This window comes from Papilio machaon, chromosome 15, assembly GCF_912999745.1.
Source record: "Papilio machaon chromosome 15, ilPapMach1.1, whole genome shotgun sequence".
Lineage (NCBI taxonomy): Eukaryota > Metazoa > Arthropoda > Insecta > Lepidoptera > Papilionidae > Papilio > Papilio machaon.
Genome location: NC_060000.1, coordinates 6,270,807 through 6,293,873, shown reverse-complemented (window position 1 = coordinate 6,293,873; position 23,067 = coordinate 6,270,807). Strand labels below are relative to the sequence as shown.

Sequence of the window (23,067 nt, the reverse complement as noted above, 5' to 3'; positions counted from 1 at the left end):
TTGTAGGCCGTTATTAAATTACAATAATTTCAATTTGATTATTATATATATTTGCACCTTAAAGGTTACATCGTATTGCTCCACTCTTCGTTTACCCGGTATTGCCCCGCTTCGTGATCACCGTGGCGTACACCATCCGTATAAATGAGACATAACGTTTTATTAACAAATTTATATCTTTATCCGATGTAGTGGCTGCGAGTGAACGCCGCAGCAATCGTAAAGAGGGGCGATTCCGGATGGAACAGATGGGCAAAAATTTGACGAGTCTGTGTTAACACTAAAAGTCCAATTTGTATATTAACTTAGGCTATCTCAAATAAGGAACATACGTTTTAATTTAAAAAATCATTTTAGTAACATTTTCGTCGTTTAACCGCAATAGAGTTCATTATAAAAAAAAATAGAAAATATCGATACGTTAATTGATAACGACTAGCGTGATTTATAAAAAAAAACACCTAAAAAATAAAACAACCGAACTACTAAATAGAAATAAAACTCTGTATACAAATGGATAAGTGATAAGAATAAAAAAATATCAAAAAACGCGATTAAATAATATTAAAGCAATAAAGAATAAAAATTATTTAATAAATAAAAGTCAGTTACACTTCAATATATTCCTGGATAACATCATAAAGGTCATCGCTCATTACACAAAACTTACTGCGGCACTCACGCGGTGTACATACGTTGACGACGTGTAAACGCCGCGTATTCAATAATTTATCGAGCGAGATAAATTTCTTACCGTTGGTTTTCGAGACCAAAATCTCTGTATTAAACATATTATCATTCCTGTCAAACGGAGATGCCCAAGAGGCGTTTTCAAGTGGGTTTAATGAGCGACTACCTTAACACACATTTTGACACACTACTTATTACTAAATATGGTTACACTGAAAGATTCGTCTTTGCCACTGAAATACTTTTTTGTTCCACTTAAATCTTCCACTAGTATGTATTTATATCATGAGGTGGAACGCAAACAAAATAATACTAAAAGCAAATGTTTTTTGATCTTAAAAATCTTAACATTAAAAAAAACTGACTTACATCATTTACATAATGTTTTTACAACCTTACCTCTTTTGTATAAATCACTGGAACATTGAGAATTTTCAATAACATTTTATTCTTCTGTTTAAATAACAACTCATGTTAAAATACATAATAAAAGTCTGATTCCACTGAAGTATACTCACGTCTACTTGGATATAGCACTAGATAACTGAGCACTGGTTAGATATTGCGTTACCGCTGTTCGCCAAACAATAGCTTGGCGAAGTACTGCCATCAGCTGTGTTCGTCTATGTTGGCAATAACATGAGTGTACAGATGATGTTGAACCACATCTACTAAATCGTATTCGAGTGTCGAAAGTCCGTCTTTTTGGAATGTCTTACTTGTCTGTGATAGCAATTGGTACCTGGAAGTATGATCAGCGTTAGTGAATTCAATGAATGTATCAGGAATAACTTTGTAATAATATTTTATAGTTGTAGATAATGCGGAACCAACAAGATTAAATGAAGCCCCTTCAGAACAAAGGCATATTTTATATTTGAGGTGCTAATTACTATAACATTTTTGTTTGATGTATTTCATTTAGTTCAATTGGAGTTATGAAGATGGAAAGTTATTATTAAATATTGATGTTCTATTGTTTAAATAATCTGGTACTCACCTTTTAGGATTTGGGGCGGACTTCTTATGATCTAACATGGCGTACCTCGCAATTGACATTTTGTACCTCGCTATATGATAATTCATCTTTTTTAATCTGTACAAAAATGGTATTGTTAAAAAACTTTAAATTTAATACATTATATATGTAAATAAAATATTATTAATTGAATACCTGTAAAACATGTCGTCATCTTCTCCACCCCAACCCCAATATTTGTTGGAGAAACCATTTACTTTGGTAAATTGCTCGAGTGTCATCGCTGACACACCGCCAAAGATTTCTTCGTACGGTAACCTAAAATATTATTGTTAATATCAAAAATCAGATATTAACATCGCCAGTTATCGAGAAATTGAGGAGCGGAAGGTTAGCGTGGTTTGGACATGTTATGCGGAGGGATGATAATTATATAAACAAAAAAGTAATGAGATTGAATGTGGATGGCTATAAAGGTAGATGAAGACCAAAGAAAGTATGGATGGATTGTGTGAAAGAGGATATGAGTAAGAAGGGGATAAATTCAGATATGACGGCTGATAGAGCTGTATGGAGGAGTAGTACATAAGGGCAGGTCGATGATGACGATGAACAAAAATCAGATATTCTGTTTCCTTTGCTTCTCAAGATGAAAACATTTTTGCAGTGAAATCCATAAGAAAAAGTTTTACAGACTCACCTAAAATTCAATTTATCAATAGACGCGGACATATGCCTAGGCTGTCTAGGACAGGAGTACAAGTTCCTCTGATCCAACGGCAGCAGGTCTATGTCGTGGAATATAAAGCATTGCCACCCACCCGCCTTTTGTTTCTGACTCTCCACGAAACCTACGTTCATCAACTTCGCTCGATTAAAATCACTGTTACCTGTCGGAAACAATGAAAATGAGGACATTTGAAAAAAATCAACGTATATTTTAGTGCTTTACAATGAGTGGGACAGACTGAAAACTTTTAAATAATCCTCGGAAACAATATGAATGCACTCATCTATAAAAGTAAAACTTTTTGTTTTATATTTCTCCACTTTTTTGTTTTAAATTTCGAACGTGTCACGAGAATTATAAAGCGATACTTCTCGATTATCATTTCATCTTTCAATGCCTGTAGCAAAGATGCGAAGTAAACGCATTATCTTGCTGCATAATAGTTTTCCGGAACGAACCAATTTCGGGCTAAATTACGATTTCAAAAGAAGATGACATATACTATATACTTATTGAGAATACAAAAGAACTCACCGTCTTGCTCAACGATAAATATTCCATATTCAACTTGTTGCTTCATTAAGAACGGATGCATGTGATTTAAGAATATCGCTAAATGTTGTTGACGGTCTCTGGAAAAATGCATATGTTTACAAAATCTTAGTATTTGAAGAAAGAATAGACAAGAAATTTCTTGTGTGAAGTAAATGCTATAATTGAAAATGCTTAGCCATCTTTATTTACTTTAAACTATAAATTATTTAGACAATTCAATATCAGATGCATCAAAAAAGGTTTTATTTTACCTGTATGGTACAATAATGGCAACTTTATGCCTCGCAGTACAATTTGGTGGCGCGTATCGACCACCGTGATGTACTTCTGGATATTTCGTTGCGATATCATCAAGCTCTATTTCTGTTTTGTTAACCGTTATTGGACCTAAAATAATGTCCATTATTATCATAAAGCTTGAGTAAGACCACCGTACTGTCTCCAAAGGCGGCGTGATGAAGGGAGTCTATTGTATCAGTGATTCACGCGTCATCGGATAGATGGTTGTCGCGGGGAAGTAACGGTGACTATTCTATTGCGCGATGACCTTTAATCTTGTGACTGTGGCTTTGGACCGCAATGACACTTGTATTGACATCCGAAAACCATAGTACGAAGTGATGTCAAGAAGCAGACCATTCACGCTGAATGAAATTAACGGACTTAGATAAAGTAACGTTAAAATATTGTGTAATATTTACCTAGATCAGGCGGCATTTCCTCACAGAGAGGCATCGTTGGTTTGCTGAGTCTCGGGCTTAATCCTTCTGTGGTCACCAGATTCTTTATTCCCTCCATGATCTTCGTTATTAAAAATGGAGTACTCGATTCTACCGTTATATTTTGTCGCGTCATGTTTGTGGCAAAAGGTGCTTTGGTTGAATTGTTTGTAGATAGAGTAGTATTAAAAGTTACGTTTCTAAATTGCGTTGTGTTTGACACTTTGGGGTTTTTTCTTGCGGCCGCAGTAATAGGCAAACTTTTAGGCCAGCCTGGCGTTCTGTCACTGTTTCTGGAACAATGTATTATAGTTAAAACATGGTCATTAGCTCGTAGTATTACTATGGTATTAGTGTCTTTCGAAGCAGCTCATCTGGCTACAGATGATCTTGAATATACTAATCTCCAGGTTTGTGCATGTATGAACGCATGCAGCTAAAACAGATTTACTGCGAAGATTAAGGTGACCGATAGTGTGTTTGCCATTTTCTTTTATAAAAAATATGTCGAATGATTCAGGTACGAACCGTAATCCTAACAATATAAATCTACGAGTAAATTTGACCCCTATTGATGGTGCAGTCATTCTGGTTAATAGTTTTAAAATAAGTACAGCTTGATATAAGCTTACTTGATTGTGGACTGTGTAGTATTGAAGGCCGGCGTGTAGAGGTATGTTCTGAAGGGCGAGGCGTCCAGGATGGAGCCGAATAGGTACTCAACAGCGGCCAGCGCCAGTACCAGCAGCAGCAGCAGGCGAAGCGCGCGCGCAGCTCGCCCGCCGCCCCCTCCCGCGCCTCCCGCGCCCATCAACACATTTGATGCATCAACACATCTGATAACACGTCTTCGCCGACCCCTAATAATAATAATAATCATTATTTTTATACATGAAGCGGAAACTTCTTATGGAAATTTCGCGACCGGATATTCGTGAAATTTGACACCCATTTTTTGATCTGATATATACATGGACAGGCTATAAACCGTGGTATTTTGTGCCTATTTATTTTCGCCACTTTGGCGCTGACTGTTGCGGTTCGTAGCGGCGTTGAGGATTCAAAGTAGTAAATGAATGGTCAGGAACTTCAACAGACGTAATAAATCAAAACGAAGCTAAAGCTGTCATTTCCAAGCAATGACCTATAAAATTATAGTGATCAGTGAATAAAACCGGACAATGACTGACAAGCGGCTGCCCAGTGCGCCGCAGCCGCGATGACTGGGGTGCCCTAACAAACTCCTCGGATGGAATTTACTTCAAGATTGATGAGAAGGGAAGTATAATTGTATGGATTCTGGATGAATTCCGAGGTCGACTTGTTGTTTTCGATGTTAAGGACCGGTCTCGCAGATCCCTTCTGATGACGCCAATATCGATTCCATGTCCCTTTCATCGAAATTACCGCGATGAAACATGACGGAAACGAATTCTATGAAGTTATTGGAACCATAAACACTAGCCACTGGTTGTAGTTTCCAAATTTTTTTTATTGTTCTAATTCAAAATTTTATTGCTTTCGATGAATTTTTTTTATAAAAAAGCCAGAATTTTACCTACATAATTAATTTATAATATTACTAGAAATACCTTAAAACTTCCGTTGTTACGGGAAAAATGTTCATAAGAACCTTTAAAAAGCAATAAAAATAGTATTCGTAAAAACGTGCAATGAAATGCAAAGCAATATAACTTTTCATTACTATTTGAACTCATTAAAAAATAATTGAAAAACGGTCATTAATATGAACTCGATTCAATGATTGATAAAAACGTTTTGCATTAAATACCGGCAATGCTTAATACTCTTGCGTTGGAAAAATACTTGTTAACCTGCTACTTTGCATGAAAATTACATATCGCTAAACTATTTAGCGTTTTAACAAGTTTTTATTTAGTTTCACCTGTCCCGATTTTTGTTATCAAATCTTGCAAATTAAATTTAAACTATTTCCGTCGCATAAGTCGCGTGACAATGCAATATTATGATGGTGCTGATCTGATGATGGAGCTTATTTTGATTGTCAAGAAAATAAAAAATCCTTTTTTTAGTTTTTTTTCTTTGAATTTCTACTAATAACGCCTGTAACACACTGCAATGATAGCGAACCAAAGCGAAACGTATAGAAAAATTACCAAACATGAAAATGAAGTGTAAATGGAACGCAGAGTTGAAGTTAGATTTGATGCCGTAAGCCTTTACTAACCCAATTTTAACAAAATTTAGTGGATAGATTAACAGTAGCTTGGTGGCGATTTATTATGAGAATTCTACACTAAACAGCTCCTTAATGTTGATAAATGTTCACTTGACAAGTCCGAGTACGACGGTAAATAAAAATAAGATTCTAAATAAGGTTCATATATCGAAATTGGGTTCACTTCGATTTCGGTTCACTTACACTACAATGTACGTAAGTGCCCTTCGTACTCAAGATAACGTGAATCTTTGAAACCCGGCGATTTAAGTCGCTAAGACTTACGCAACACAATACCATAGAGGTTCGTACACAGGTACGCGTTGTCGACATTTTGTTGTAAGTTGTGTTATGATCGTCATTCCTTACCTTTGATGACAAACTATTCAAACAAGGAGCTCTGTGAAAATATCCCATCATCTTCAGTGAAGACATTGATTTTTCCTATTTAGCGCACTTTTCATGGTTACATCTGCAAAAAAGAGAAAACCTGTTAGTAATTTAAAAGTAAAAAATCAATCGCACACATTTAATGAACAGAGTCACTAATGATTTAGCATTTACTGATAAAATGTTCTTTTTAAAAATATATTATGTATTTAAATATATTTTTCTTGTATTACTACAAATCTATGAACAGAAATATATATAGTAAAAAGTTTATGACACCGCAAGCAAGTCATATAAGGCCCTTCGTACACAACGCAACGTAAATCTTCCAAAACTCGGCGATTTTATTCGTTAAGCGACTACTGCAGTACATCAAAAGTATTTTGTTCATTAGTCGCCAAAACCAGCCGCTCGCAACATGTTAGTCGTGATCGTCTCGCGATACTAGAAACACAAGTATACGATATTAGTTTCGAATATTTACGTTTCTTTGTGTACGAAGAGCCTAACCGTAGGATTCACCTGCCGAAATTTTGTCACGAAAACATATTGTTATTCTATTATAATAAATAAGATAACAAGCTTTTGTATTAATTTTTCGGTAGTGAAAATCCACGGTTAAAAATAATGACATCAAAAAGCGAACTATAACTTTTTTTGTGTTTGAAATAGAAAAACAAAAAACTAATGACAAAATGAAATGATCACTACTTTTGTACCATCATTACTTTTGTCTTTAGAATTTTTTTATGTAATATTATAGCTTTTTTTTAATGTTTTCAACGAATGTTTTAACACATTTTGCGAATTATAATTTATCTAGTTGCAGAATATGTATGTACATATCGAAGTATTTTTTTATTTAATAAATGCTGGAACCCTTTAAATAAAAGTAATTCCAATTACAATAAATTTCAATTAAAATAAAAAATAAAAAAATCGTTGACTCCGCTTTCTCACGTCATTCTAATCACAAACGTGCGTTCATTATAAACTAAAAACTTTCTATAAGTTTATGGAATTCCGGTCTAAGAATTTAACAAAAAAATGTCTTTAATGAGTGAACAGTAAATTTCGTAAAGAATAGCTACATGCATGTAATAACTATTTCTTGCATCAACGCAATATAATACAGGCGACTAAATATTAAATATAAAAATTACTCACAGCCATCATAAGATACGATTTCTCTACCTTCATTCTGCAATATTTTATTTGTCTATGAAGACGTTCCCTACTTGGTCGTGTACAGCCGGAACAACGATAAAAAACCATATAACTGTCTTTATTTTTTTTCCAAACAGAATAAGAGGGTTGACAATATGTATTTGTACAAATGTGTTGGCAGAAGACACATTTACTAACATTTTTTTATATCATACGGTTGCAAATCAGCAAGCGGCCATTGAATAAACGCAGAAACCGCGGCCCATAAAAATCAGCAATTGTAGATGCGTTTACCTACCTTTAATCGAAAGGGGGGCATGTTGGGAAAATAAATTAAATATGTCAATACAGATTACCGTAGATTTTCAGTTCCGGAATATCAGATATAAAAATATATTCGCATTTAAACTCCAATTTCCGACTACATTAACTGCAAAGTAAAGTAGAATAAAAAATATCCAGCAAGCCTTTCATATGTAAACAGAAATGTAAACTGAAAGAGTTCTTTTTACGTTTGTGGCTTACAAAGTTATTGTACAGCATTGTGTGCACGATTTCGTTTAGTTTCTGTAAGCTTTTTTCATACAAATAAGGCAAAGTAACATCAAAAAGGCGGATAAAATATGCTCGGGGTACTTTTTTAAATTATGTGCTTTGTACCGCAAGTAGAAAACGTGCCTTGCTTTCGTAACGAAATGGAAAGCGTTAAGTTTATTCTAAACAAAAAACTGAATATACTTTGATGTGATGTTGTATTCTATTAAAAAATAATTACATTTTAAATTTATGACAACAAAAAAGAAATTAAAACAATATCGAATTGGAAAAGAGGTCATGTTATCGTGGAAAATATCGTAGAATTATAAAATAGTAGTCTATTGTTTCCAATGCTTAAATACTTGTATAAAAATATAGCTATTTAAATTTTTTCAAGAAGAATAAAAGGGATGACTGTAAGTCTTATTAGAAGTATTTTGGTATTAGACACCCATGGTTATAGTGGCCATAACACCATTTCGAAATAAGTAAAGAAAACACGTGTCACAATTTTTATTCTGAAACATTGTGTCACAGATGAAGCGAACAAAAATTCTACAGATTAAATATTTACCTCACTTAAAGAAAGGATCAAAGAACATCATGATTGTGTTGTGATTGTTAGAGTTCGAAGCACGCACCTTTGCCCTTTTCACACACATGAATAAATTCCGATGGTACAGCCATTCGTAATCATATATGCATGAAAGGTTAAAATAGACGTACAATTGTTCAGTCCCGTCAGCAATTACTGTTTCATAAGTATTTTTCATATTATCAAGTTAATATAACTTAAACATATAAACTTAAAGTAAAAAAAGCTTTATTTGGGACGCGGCATGGCAAATTCTGCATTCATACTGATTCACTTGTTTTATTTAGGTATTCCCGAATTCATTCATACGGCCGAATGCATATTTTTATCCATTGGCTTCAAATTTAACTGAACTGATGATCACAATAGCAAACAAGTAAGCAACTAACATTTAGAGGGTAATCCATCCAGTTTTAGTCCCTTCAATACAAAGTCGAATTTAAAAATCGATTATTGTGTTCGCCAGTTAACGAATAAATTATCTTTCTGCCATAGTCAGAGAAGTTAATTGTCGCTAAGGAAGTATCTAAGTGTAGATTTAATAGGATAAATCTACCATAAAATTTCCCTTAGCACCCAATTAAAAAATCTGAATGTTGCAGTTAGAGACGATTTTTAACACAATGTTTAATCATGGAATATTCTCAGTAAACGAGGAGTGGTAGCATTGTTTCAGTCATGTTTATATCTGTCCAGCGAACGGCCGAAGGTTAGAGCGGAGAGAGCGATCGATACTGCAGTAGTGTCTACTACCAACTGCTGCATTATCTATAAAATATTTACCCTGTTATACCGCAAATTTGTACAAATAAAAAGTTCTTGGATATGTTTTCTATGGAAATGAATAGAACATAACACTACTGTGATGTTTTATATTACTTCTCACAATAACAGAGTTGAGAAACTTTATCCTAAAAGTAAAGAAAACCCTCTAAATTGAAGTAGTTTGCTATATTTTTATAATTTCTAATCGTTTGTTTTTTTAATTAAATATTTAGTAACTGCTAGAATTGATCCCACGACCACCAGTTCCGCAGTCTTTATCATTAACCACGCTACTGGCACTTTGTTTGTAAGATATTTTACAGAGTACATCAACATTTTATACATTTGGACTAATGTTCTAAAGGATTCACGTTTCCTCATACGAACATAATTCCCGTTGTAATTAATGTAAGGTCCATCTTAGATAAGAACATTTTCGCACTTCGCACAGGGAGGGGACGACGGGATGACAGGGAAAGGATTACCACGCTCCCGGATTACAAATGTGTTAATTTGAACTCGGGAAGTGGAAGATAAATTGTGGTTTAAAGCAAACGTCACGAATGGAAATGGGAATTGCAAATCTCGAATGTGTTACAATGTATTTGTGCATACTTAATATGTACTCTGGTTCTATACTATAATATTAATTTAGTTAAATAGTTTATCCTTTATAAATATTGTCTAAACAATTTTAAAATAAATATATTTTTTTCAAAGGGGAAAAACGCTGCCAGTATCTTCGGAACCTTGCCTAAAGGGACACCTTTTAATGACATATTTTAGTTTTTATGTATTATATTTAATCTAATATTGTAACTTTATTTTATATTTCTGCATGTATGCGTGCATATAAAATGACTACCATGTTCATAAAAGTAACACTCAGTTAATGTAGCGTTTCAGGTTTACGATCAGTGTGAGACTAGTACAGAACAAAAATGGTAGTAATTTTTTTATAAGCTGAAACTGGAAATTATCTATTTATATAACAATTTTTATAACCATTAGTATACATAATAATTATAAAGGTAATTAATTGTCTGGCAAAGAGGTAATGTTTTTGAAGGTGTATATCGTTTATCCGTTCGTTAATGACTGAAGTGTCACCAGATCGTGCGTAATCTTAGTGTCATAGGGATCATTGGTTTATTAAATGAACTATAGATTTGTTATTTTAAGTAAATCATAACCAGTTTATTCAACTGAGTTTATCATATTTATGGCTGTTATTTGATGCATTGGTGTGTTATTTATCAACATGTCAGATTAAGATACACATATGGTTTTTGTAACAACAGTCATTGGACAGATGTGTGGATATTATTAAATAATTGACATTTAGAATGTTATGAAATATCAACTACAACACTATCTAGTGATGTTCCTTTACGGAATATAAAACAATAAAATTGTTTTAAATAATACCCTAATGGGCTTGACAATATTTTAATGGGAAAGTTTTGCTGAAACTTTTAAAAAACATGTACAGTCAAACCTGGATAAGCAAGAAACCTTTATCAACGAGTCATTGTCCGGTCCCGAGGGGTGACCTCCATAAGCAAGAAACTCGGGCTACAGTAAAACCTTTAGAATATAGAAGAATAACGCGGTTCCTTGGACTCTTTCTTATAAGGTTCAACTGTATTTAGTGATCTGTCTCATTCAGTTAAAAAAAAATCGGACAACAATATGTTTTCATGGTATATCTTTATACATTTGTTATAACCTCAGAACTTCACTGCATTTATAATTGTAATCTTACTAATAATATAACTGTGAAAGTTTAGATGGATGGATGTTTTTTTTATATCGTAAGGTGGCAAACTAGCAAACGGCCACCTGGATTCGCCGCAATAGCGAGGCGACCGTTGCCCATAGACTTCCGCAAATGCAGATGCGTTGCCTACCTTTAATTAACGGAGAAGGGGACGCACAGAAAGATGATATTTCTCCTTCCTATGCGTCCCCTCTTCCGCTAAATCCACTTCCCCTTAGGACTAAAATTAGTTTGTTAGAAGGTATCTCCAGAGCGGCTCAACGGATCTCAATGAAATTTGCCATGGATGTAAATCATAGCCTTTCAGAACACAAAGGCTACTAATTAACTGCTTTTATTTCCGCGCGGGCGGTAGCTAGTAATACATAATATGTAAAATGAGGGACTATAACATAGTCATCCCTCTATCTTTAAAAATTTAGAGACAAAGTATAAGAGTGTAACATTAGTCGAAATCCACATGTATCAATAATTTTATGTTACGAGAATTATTTATATTAGTGTTTAACAATTCGTACCCAACCAAAGTATACGAGTACATTCAATGATAATGGATTCAATAAAAGATAACTACTAATTGTGTTAAAAGATAAGATAATTGTTATCTTATTTTTTTATCGGTCATTGTTTACACTTTATTATGGTAGGATTAAGATAGGAACAAGAATGGTAAGGAACCGGATAAGTATATAGACAAACTAGCTGTCGTCCGCGACTCCGTTCGCGCGGAATTTATGAAATATTACGAATAAAATATCGAATGAAAGACAGACCTGGCGGACTAAAATCTGCTGCAAATTTTTGGCATGCTTATGCCTAAAATACCCAGGTAGTATCCAGTGTTAACTTTTTTATTTATATATGTCATAGAAAGCTGTAGCCCACGACTTCGTCCGTGCGGAATTAATAAACTTAATAAGTAGTTTATGTGTTCTTCCAGACTATGTTCTACATCTATTCCAAATTTCAGCGGAATCCATTAATCCGTTCTAGTGATATCTTCTAACAAACATTCATTCATCCATACATCCAAACATTCGCATTCATAGAAAGAATTAGGATGACGCATGATTATATCGCTATAGTTGCTGAGGCGCCGCAATTTAAAGAAGTGGGACGTGACCATGCAACGCGACCTCTCTTCTAACTATCTTTCTAGATAGATACAGTCATAGATAGAAGGATACTACATATATAACAGTTACAATCAAGCATTTGTATTACTATATTGTTTTTGAGGCGCCGCAATTGGCAAATAATGCAGCGTTATAAAGTAACACAATATCTTCTCTAGACGTACGGCTGGCATTCCACAACAGTGCGGTTCTCGCGAAATTTCTTGCCGCGCACGGCCGCGTTGTGGAATGGTCTGTCCTCGGCGGTATTTCCAAACCAGTACGACTTAGGGTCCTTCAAGAAGCGAGCGTATCACCATCTTAAAGGCCGGCAACGCATTTGGGATTCCTCTGGTATTGCAGATGTCCATGGGCGTCGATGAACACCTTGGTGTTCCCGCTGCTCGTTTGCCCCCTTCTCTTATAAAAAAAAAAAAAAAAAACGTAGACCTGAATAGATTCTTACTGTCAACAAGAGATATATTCACGCAAAGTTACTTAGTTACCTTATAGGCATTTTCAATTTGAAAGTTAGATTTTAAAAAGTGTTATTATAACAAAACTTAATACTTAGCATATTTATTCGTACAAGTTATAAAAATCTAGATCATGAATAACATTGTTTAATGTTTTACAATTGAATTATTCATATCTTCGATTACTCTTCTCTCGATAGTAACAATTACATGATAAAGTCTTAATTTACGGTGTCTTTAGCAGGGCAAATTATAAACGGACGATGAACACGATTTGTCGGTGACGTACACGAGATTGAAATAAGTCCGTACTCACCAGTACTTATGACGAACAAGTTGTATGAGCGCTTGTGCCACTTAAGTAGTCATTTTTTAGTACAAGAAAAAACTTGTTTTGCCTGATAAGGAAAACATAATGTTTAGTTAGCAAAGTTAATTTGCAACTTAAATTTTTCGAGAAATTAGTATACCATTGAGTATACCATAGTGGTGATATTTTTGGAATTAATTACGTATGAACTTTTTGGCGTAATAATATGTATCTTTTAGGATAAAAAACAGGTAAAATACATAAAGATTTAGGTTACAATGTATGACAGTACAAACAGCAAATTTTTGAGTCATTGAAGCCTAGTTAATATATCACAGTTTAGAGGTTGTTATTAGCTGTTGGTTGCCACTTCGGCCACGTGGAAAGAAAAAGTCTATAAAAGGCCCATCAAAATTGATTCAACCTTTTCGGAGATTACCCGAAATAAACGCGGAGTTGCGGACAGACAGACACGCATGTAGATACAGAAAACCGTTATAAAGCAAATACATTTTGTTAACGAAATATGCTTCTTTTTTTTATATTACATACAGAAAATCCAATTTTATTAACTGTAAGTATAGATAAAGGTATGAGCTCATATTTACCTACTTTGAACCATACTGAAGCCATTTAAATGACAACTGACTTGATTATAAAGTTGCTGAACATAGAATGCAAAGGAATTACTGAGCAATGCTATCGTGATGTATGTACAATATCGATGGCTGTAGGTGGTGTAAATAGACAACTTTTCAGGAGAGGCAATCAACGTTTCAATCTGGAAAATAAGCCTCATAAGCCCTTTTACTTCACCAAAAAATACACCTGTAAATGTGTGTATTGTTTAGTGCATGTTTTTAACTAAACTAAGAGCTAGCTTTCAACACAAAAAAAGTAAAAATCATCAAATTTTTTCGCCCTTATACATATGACCCATCGTTATAATGCGGAATGTAGGCTTGATGCTTGTTTGAAGGACGCAGTTATGAATATCGTGTCTACAAATCATTCACAGTCGATAGTATTCGCTTGTGTTCGCTTCAAAATTCGTAATGTACTTGGCATTACTGCATGCATAGTTGTTACATGTTACCTTTCTGTGAGTTTCCACTGTTTTAATTCTTTTATGAAAACAATTCATAGACATGGCCAACTAATTCAGATAAACAAAACAAATACATATTTTTGTTAAGATGTTTTAACAGTGAAAACCAACTGTTTGGTTTGATATCTAACTACAAGATGCAAAAATTGATAATCGTTAGTTTGCCAAAAAAAAGAAATAAACACAAAAATGTTGCACTATAAAAGACAACCATTTGTCTCTATGGAATTTAACGTTGTATTCATTGACATCAAATAAAATACATATTCTAACCTAAAAACAATTAAGATTAAATCTTACTAATATTATAAATGCGAACGTTTAGATGGATGGATGTTTGCTTGAAGGTATCTTTGGAACGGCTCAAAGAACCTTGATGAAATTTAGCACAGATGTAGAACATATTCCGGAACACATTTGCTACTTAGTATGTTATTTTTCTATGCCGACGGATTCGCGGGCGATAGCTAGTTATTAATAATAAATTAAAGATGTGAATTATGAACCACTCGAAATATTAATTTCGAAACAGACACCATTTAGGCATAAAGCCAGATATAAAAATATTGTATATCACAATTAATTTATGTTTATGGCAGACTTTAGTACGCTACAGTGCTCAATTATTGTACTAAATTGCCCATTATTTTACTTCGAGGACTTTATTCATTTACATATTGATTTATATTCGAAAGCAATAATAAAAATAATACGAAATGTAGAACATTTTATCGCTATTTATCGTTGGTAATAGAGAACAGAAAATATGTTCGCAACTAATTATGTACTCTACGGTACTCAATATATCTCTACGTCTTTGTTAATATTGAATTTTATTAAATTTTGAGGAAAAATTAAGTCATTTAACAGGACATAAGATAGTATAATCCCATTCCAAATGAAATCTTAAATTTTGTAAAGATAAAAACGTCACTGCGACACGGCGGGCATAATTTTTATAAAAATTCTAGAAGGAACGAGAAATAATCAAATGTTTGAATTTCTTAGTAGTTTATTGAAACAACTCACCGTTTTTCTACTATGAAAAATCTTAGTTTTTATCTATGACACATTACTATTATAAGATGACACATTATTTATTTAATGATATTTTCATATCTATCAGAAGATATGTTATGAAAATAATTACACAGATTTACACAGGTCACAATGTTAAACAGGCCAGCATGTTACGTCTATAAAAATCTTGTGACTGTTTTCATTATCTCTCACGTCACGTTATTTGATTTAAGAAAAATATATTATTTAAGTATTCAACATTAGAACATATTTTAAATCCTTAACAATGAAGATTTGTGTTATATTTTTCGTGGACTTTTTTATATCTGTCTCGCCTAAAGCCAGTTACACACCTTCAGTTTTAATAAAGAAAGATAGAAAAGTATCTCATGTTTACTCGAGACTATCTTAATATTATTAATGCGAAAGTGTGGACGTATGGATGGATGGATGTTTGTTAGAAGGTATCTCCAGAACATGGCATAAATGTAGAACTTAGCCTGGAAGAACACATACATAAATATAAAAGTACTGAAAGGATTTTCAAATCAATGAGTTCACACTAAAAAAAAGAAACTCTAAAACCTATTAATGAATTAAAAAAAATCTAAAATATCGATTGACTCTTATACCACTTTTCTCCGATTTGAAAATTTCCTTATTATAATTTTCGGAAAATTCCTAGTAATGTTTTATATTCGAATAAGGTTTTATTTTGATACGACCTAACAAAATATACGATTATTATTACTAAATACAATAATCGAATAATACTAATAATCTAATAACAGATTTAAATAATATAATTTACAAAAAATACAATTTTTTTTTAAAAACCATGTTATTCAAAATAGTATTATGACAAATAGAACAATAATTAAATTGCTAACAATGTTCTTTGTTGTTTTATATTTAAAACTAGAATATTACGATTAAATAGGATTTCATTTTTATGCAAATTAACATCAAGTTTCTATTCCATGTTGCAATAGACGACAAACGTAGGAAAAAAGGCTTTGCCTTGAGTATTGAAAAATGTGTCGATGAGACGGAAATCTTTGAGAGTAACTACGCAATTCAAAGACAAGTCTTATGCAATACAAAAGTGCAAAATCACAAAAAAAAAATATAAATTAGGATGTAATTTTGCAACTGAATGGAATCTTACCGTATGCTAATTGAGTTAAAGCGGTGAAAACAACACAATACACGAAACAATTCACTCTCACTGATTGTATTTGACTTAATATTAAAAATGTATCGTCAATCAATGTAGTTATTCGATAATATTGTTTATTATAACACGTTACATTAAATTACGAAACGAATTTTGATTAATCAATAAGAATACGACCACTCCGCTCGAACGCGCGAATCTCACTGAGTGAATTCCCGTTCCACTAGACGGAGTTACGCCAGACACCGGGCCATCACACTGTTACGTCACTCGCGGCTCGCGGCAGCTATTCAACTGTCAAATGTACCGTGCTGGGCACACTGCGACCCTGGGCATAAGCTATGGGGAAATTTCACAGAGTAGTACGATATCAAGCTGACAATTAATTAACCAAAAATAAAGTACTCATTGACAATAACTTAGATGGGAGCATTATGGAAACATTTTACGTGATTCCAGCTTACCTTCCTTCCTTTAAGAGAACTCCAGTGGTCGATAATATCCCGTTCGGCATAAAAGTCAGAAAGATGACGTAATGTTGTCTGAAACATGTTGACTTTTAGAGCTCAGCAAAATGTTGTCTTTTCGATAACTTTTTGTCGATGTCATTTTAAAGCAATCTCAATGATAACTAAATGATGACTTTTCGAGATCATATTTTTTTGTTAATAAAACTTTAAAAAAATTTCAGATTTATTGGATTTCCTTAATAATCATTTTTAAAAAACAATTCTAGTTACTTTTTCAAAAATAAATTTGGTGTTCAATTCAAAAATAATTCGAAATTGAAATATACGAAAAATTTAATTGTTAGTACTTTTCGCGACAACAGCGGCCATTTTGTTATATACGGACCTCTCACTCATCCATTAAAGAGTGATTGTTGACAAGCGTGAATTGCATCGTAATTCGTTCGGCATTGCTAAGTGGTTTTATTCAATTATTACAACATAAACGTAATATTTTTGACTTAACATACTGGTTGAAAATATAATTAATAGTATTTGTGATTCTTATTATTCAGTTAGTTATCAAGAATTTAATTGCCGAACAAATAAACTTGTAAGTATGAATATAGGTTATAAACACATTTTTTTATATTATAACTAATTAAATTATTTAAAATTGTTGTAAGACGATGCTCGTCGCTATTTTAATTAAATGCAGTTTAAATATTTTACTTTTTAAAATATTTCTAACTTTAAACATTTGTATACAATTTTGTTCATTTAATTCATACATTCATACATAATAAAAAAAAACTTATCAGCATCGTCTTTGTAAAAGTGTCTGATAAAATTTAGAATGCGCTAAAATTTAATGAATATTTTCAATTTCTAATTTGATATTTTTTTAGGATTCAACACAAGATGTAAAAGTAAGAAACTAAAAGTAGAAAGAGGATAATATCGTCAAGTTCTTCTGATAATAAGGGTATGTAACAAATAAAGTTATTCAATTATATATAATTATTTTGTTCCTTATTAATAAAACACTTTATTTTCAGATAGCGGAATAAATAATATACCAATGCCACCTGCCACGTACGTGAGCCAAAAGGATCAGCAACCACCACCAACATTTAAAACTCCTATATCATTACTTGAGCCGTAAAAGTATTTATAATTTTAATAATAAGATTATTTATATTGGTATGTCATATCGTTATTATTCATTGTGTTATCAAATAAACAATAATTAAACCTATTTACCATGTCGATTTTAATTTTACACTAGCCTCTTAATTTTAACATAAAAACGTTAACTTTCTGATATCTTTTTAATGATCTCTAAAAGATGGCGCTAGATGGCTCATAAGAGAGCTTTATGTTAACTTTATGTTAACTTTATGTTGATTTTTTGGTTATCATTTCTGATATCAGATCTTGAATAATGTTAACATTAAGAGAACTTTATGCTATCTTCTTGCCGAACGGGATAGTTTAAGATCGTAGATATCTTTCAAAATTTTACTGGTTTCAATGAACCTGTACATCTCTTCTTTAACTTGTGAACCCTCAACTTTATTTCCCACCATCATTCACACCCAGTGGGTAATCTGTGGGTACCATCTGAACCACTTTGGAAATCAATGAAGTTGGTTCTACACTCAGCTCACTAAAAATCGAATTCTTGACTATTAAATGCTAAATATGCCATTTACTAAACAAGGTTTATTAATGTCTATAAAACAAAACATTATTACGAAAAGACATTTTGCGTTAATTGCGAGGAATTCACATAATAAGTCAAGGTTAGCTGTTGAAGTCTCGCAAGATTGGAATAGTTTTAAAATTTTAATAACATTTACATTTTTTATTTCATTGAACGTATACAAACTTTATTAGAAAAAGGTAATTCTTTTTATTTGTATATACTTTCACACGGTCTATAAAAGTATTTTAGTATAATTTATCATTCCTGAAGGAAAATCTCCTAAAACAAAATTAATATCACCTTCCAAGGCCTTTTAGCTTTGACGTAAATAATCTATGCGAAGGAGAGGCTTAATTCTTGACAAACATCCTTGCTAAATGAGTTTCGCACATCTTGTGGGTGTTGTAAGTAAAATCAGACATGCTAATTTAATATAATTTTTAAAACAATTGTTAGTTTAATTTAATATTATAATATTACTGATATTAATATTTATTAATATTAATAATATTAATATCTCTCCTCTAGGGCTTAGATTTCGATTCGAAAACTAAGTCACTGAAGGCAAATAGCTAAGTCCAAGTTATTATATAGAAACATTTACATAATTGTTTCAAATTATATTCGAGTAACGGCTTGTGAAAATATTTCATTATTCAAAGTAGGAAATTTTAGGTGATACTGAAAATTAGTGGCGCTTTAAGAGAAATATGGAGTGATTAATATGGGCTTTGTACGGCGCCGCGCCCGGCCATAAGTGCCTTTTCCACTAAACGACTGGGTTTAAATGAGACTACTGTTTCTATGAGCAACTGTACCATTGGAAATTGTAATTATCGTTCTATACCACTGTTCGCGACTAAAGAAGTGGAAAAGAGGTCTTAGTTTGTTAGAGGACGTACTTCTGGAAAATTACAGCTTTAAATTGTTACGCAACGAAACATGTTGTGCAAATATTAGTGTTTCCATATTTATTTAAGATTTATCAATAAATTTTTTGTTTGTCACCATCACATTTTTTGTTTGTCACTGACATGATCATTGTTTTTTTTTAATACTTCTTGAGTCTGTATTACATAATGTTCTTCACTGATATGTTTTTCTTGTTAACTCTTATGCTTTATTTTCGTCAAATTTTCCCGGATTTTGATATAAAGGTTATTCTTAGAAAGATTATAAAGTTGAATCTCGTAATGTCCATCAAGATTATACTTGGCCGGGTTTATGCAAGAGTTATAACTTGGATTTCTTAAGTCTTACGTTTAACGAGACTTAAAATATAGAAAGAGCGTTTGAATAATATTAATCAAACTTCTCAAATGGACATAAGCTTCAAATAATTTGACAAACACGTAAAGTTTGACAGAAAGTTTGAACGTTTAAATATCGTTTCAAAATTGTCAATAAATATTGTGCAATCTCTCTCGAAATCTATTGTTTTCAATCGACTACAGAGAAATATACTAAAACTAGCTTTTACCCGCGACTTCGTCCGCGCGGATTAAAAAAAATGCACACAAGATAAAAAAGTTCCTATGTCCGTCTCCTAGTTCTAAGCTACCTCCCCATCAATTTTCAGCTAAATCAGTTCGACTGAACTTGAGTTATAAATAGTGTAACTAACACGACTTTCTTAATATAACTTGATATACACGGTATCAAGTTATTAAAAAAATATCAAGAAAATTAACCATCAAAGTATTTCAACAGTATAAAGCAAAGCAAACATACTTCTTATCTTGCGGTTGGCTATTTGTAAGTTCTAAACCACATACAACAAAGAAAAACATTTTATATTTATTGCAAATTAAATTGAATTAACTACGGCCTCAATTAAGATAGCATTCCGCGTATCGACTATTGTAAAACATTCTCAACGCTGCGGAGTCAGAAACAAAAAACAATCTCTATACTAAACATATCATTAGTCTGTGGTTAAAATCCTTGTCGCTTGCAAATATAGTCGAATTCAATGGAAATGAGAAATTTTATTTACACATTTCACTGGCTGACTATGTAAATTATTGGCTATGCATTTCTTTTGGACCGTTTTTTTTGTTTTAATTAATGATATAAACATGTCTGTTATTACAGCCTTATAAAGGTAAAATTGTTTAGAATAGATTAGCTATAATTTCTTATTTCCATGGAATTCCAAAATATTAGGTTACATTCTGAAAAATCCGACAATATTTGTGGTTTTGTTGGAAATGCCTTTGTTCTTTTTGAACCCTTTTTTAACGCGCGATAAAAAACGCCCGTTCGAATGAAACCTAACTCGTGGCATTCTATTAAATAAACTGGACTAATTCCCAATTTTGGTGGTAATCTAATTAAGAAGAGATGTGCTAAGAACACCTGAAACCGACCATAAACGCTTTGACATGGATGAGGCAAGAGATGTACTAGAATCACTCCAAGTTGAAGACTGTACTTACCTACCCTTTTTGGTGACAGACGAGACTTGTTACAATATGAATATTATTATCACTTTTATCAGGAAAGGCCTTCCACGCAATATTTTATCTAATGGATAAATATAATTAAGGTAGAAGGAAATCTACTAACGTTTTCACAAGATATTATCAATCTAATTAGACGCAAAGCTAGCTTTAGTGCGAAATCGCGTGTTTGTATCTATTTCGAATTTTATACTAATTTTGTTCGTTATTTAAAGTATTCATATTTGAGATTTTTTTTTCTATATGTTCTTAAAACAACGGACTTTGATGAGATTTTAGGAGCATATTTTGAGGACAGAGAAACTTTCTTAAAACGGACAATTTCCAAATTATTTCTTTAAGTTACGATTTGTTTACTTCTTGCCTTCAATTATTGTATTCATATTAAATTATTAAAGCATAATAAAATGGTAGAAATTGTTTACACTAACTAAAATACTATCGATATTAAATTCAATCCGCGAAATGATGTTCGCTTGAAATGAAAATATAATAAGTGATGGAAAATTGAAACGAAGTGAAATAGAAAAATGGTGAATATCTCATATTAAAGCCCGGAGCGATCTCTCGAATGGAGAGTTATCGACATTTTACTTGATACTAAAGTTGTTTGCGCTTCCAGATATTTCTGTTAGTACTGATATAATATCGCTATGAACTGATATTTTAAAATGGGTTTTTAGAATGCTTTTTTTGGCAGACTAGACAGTGGTAGATCTTGCAACAACAATATTTGTTGGGTGCATGAATTGGCCGGGTCAATAGGTGAAATACCACGACTACACAGAAGACAGTGGTGAAGTGGAAGCAGTTTCGTGTGATAAGTGTGGTGCCGGAGGCCTAATTTTAGTTCACGTTCCTTTCCCATCCTTTTCTTATAAGGAAATGATGGGAAAGGAAGTGGATTTGACGGAGGACCTTTGTCCATTCAATGTAGGCAACGCATCTGCAATTGCGGATGTCTATGGGATGTATATGTCAACTGTCGCTTCGCTATATAGGCGGATTCAAGTGACCGCTTGCTCTTTGCCATCTTATAATATAAAAAAAGACTAATGGTTGTAATCAATATCAGATTTTTGAGAATGATCTGAATTATTAATTACATTTTATGAAAAAAAATTCAAATAATATTCAATAGTCCTCTCACATTCTATCGATTTTATCTTTACGATCATGATATACGATCCTGCGATCTTTAGATCAGTTTAATCTGAACCTAATTTAAAAGGATTAATAATGCAAAAATGGTTCGAAACCGATTATGGAATTCGGCACAAAAGTAATGTGTGTATTAACATAACATTTTCTTAATATTGTAAGTCAAAGATTCTTGTGAAAGTTGTATGTTACGTCTCCGTAGTGTGAAATACTTTGCGTGTACGTAATTACAACAAAATCTCACATGTTATAATTCTCACGGAATGTATTTCTATTTTATTAAAAACGATTAAAATTTCTCATAAACTTTTACTCGTCTTCTGAGAGACATGTCAAATTGGTTTTCAACTATTAGAGGTACTTGTGCGCAGAAGCGTCAGAACGGCATGAGTTAACTAACGTTACTGAAATTATTAACACAGTGCCGACGAAAGTAAAAAAAATTGCATAGATTGTGTTAAAAACAAACCCTTTAAAAACCCAACATCAATTTACAACATTTTATTAAGTCACACTTTAAATGGGTCTACCTTTCATAAAGAGCCACAGATTACAATAATTCCCGTACCGTCAAAATGGTGGTCTAAATATTGTAACAATGTAATATAAGACAAGGATACTTTAAATATTTTAAGCAAACCGCAAACACAGGCTCGCAGTAATCCGATCCACGGCTCGTTTCCAATTCAAATACACGTTTCAACATACGCTAGAGCTTTGTCCGCAGCTGTATCGAACTCCACGGACTTTGTTACTAACTTTTACTTCAAAGGGTTTAATTTAAAAGTGTTTCCTATTGCGGTTTGCGTTAATGTGGTAATTGAAAGAGAGAGAACTAAACAGGGCAAATCTGAATAATGTTTACACGGCGAGATATATTGATATGGCATTAATTAATTTACATAACAAATAACTCTTCGATTAAAAATACAAGAACAATTGAACATCAGTGCATTCACACGCACCGTGGGTGT

At 32.7% G+C, this 23,067-nt stretch overlaps 1 protein-coding gene and 1 long non-coding RNA gene across 2 annotated transcripts; one reads left to right on the top strand and one right to left on the bottom strand.

Annotated features, from left to right (window-relative positions):
- Positions 1 to 1,019: 1,019 nt before the first annotated feature.
- LOC106710270 (beta-1,4-N-acetylgalactosaminyltransferase bre-4) lies at positions 1,020 to 16,529 on the bottom strand. Its single transcript, XM_014502284.2, has 10 exons — positions 16,305 to 16,529; positions 6,243 to 6,345; positions 4,306 to 4,533; positions 3,656 to 3,966; positions 3,206 to 3,341; positions 2,934 to 3,031; positions 2,370 to 2,559; positions 1,865 to 1,987; positions 1,691 to 1,786; positions 1,020 to 1,432 (listed from the first exon to the last, which is right to left on the bottom strand). Exons 3-10 carry the CDS (start codon positions 4,482 to 4,484, stop codon positions 1,300 to 1,302), a joined length of 1,266 nt encoding a protein of 421 aa, XP_014357770.2. The 5' UTR covers positions 4,485 to 4,533; positions 6,243 to 6,345; positions 16,305 to 16,529; the 3' UTR covers positions 1,020 to 1,299.
- Positions 16,530 to 17,339: 810 nt separating this feature from the next.
- On the top strand, positions 17,340 to 17,948 carry LOC123721721. The gene is made up of 3 exons (XR_006756294.1): positions 17,340 to 17,375; positions 17,671 to 17,747; positions 17,821 to 17,948. It is a non-coding gene; the product is annotated as an uncharacterized LOC123721721 (long non-coding RNA).
- The last annotated feature ends 5,119 nt before the right edge of the window (positions 17,949 to 23,067 follow it).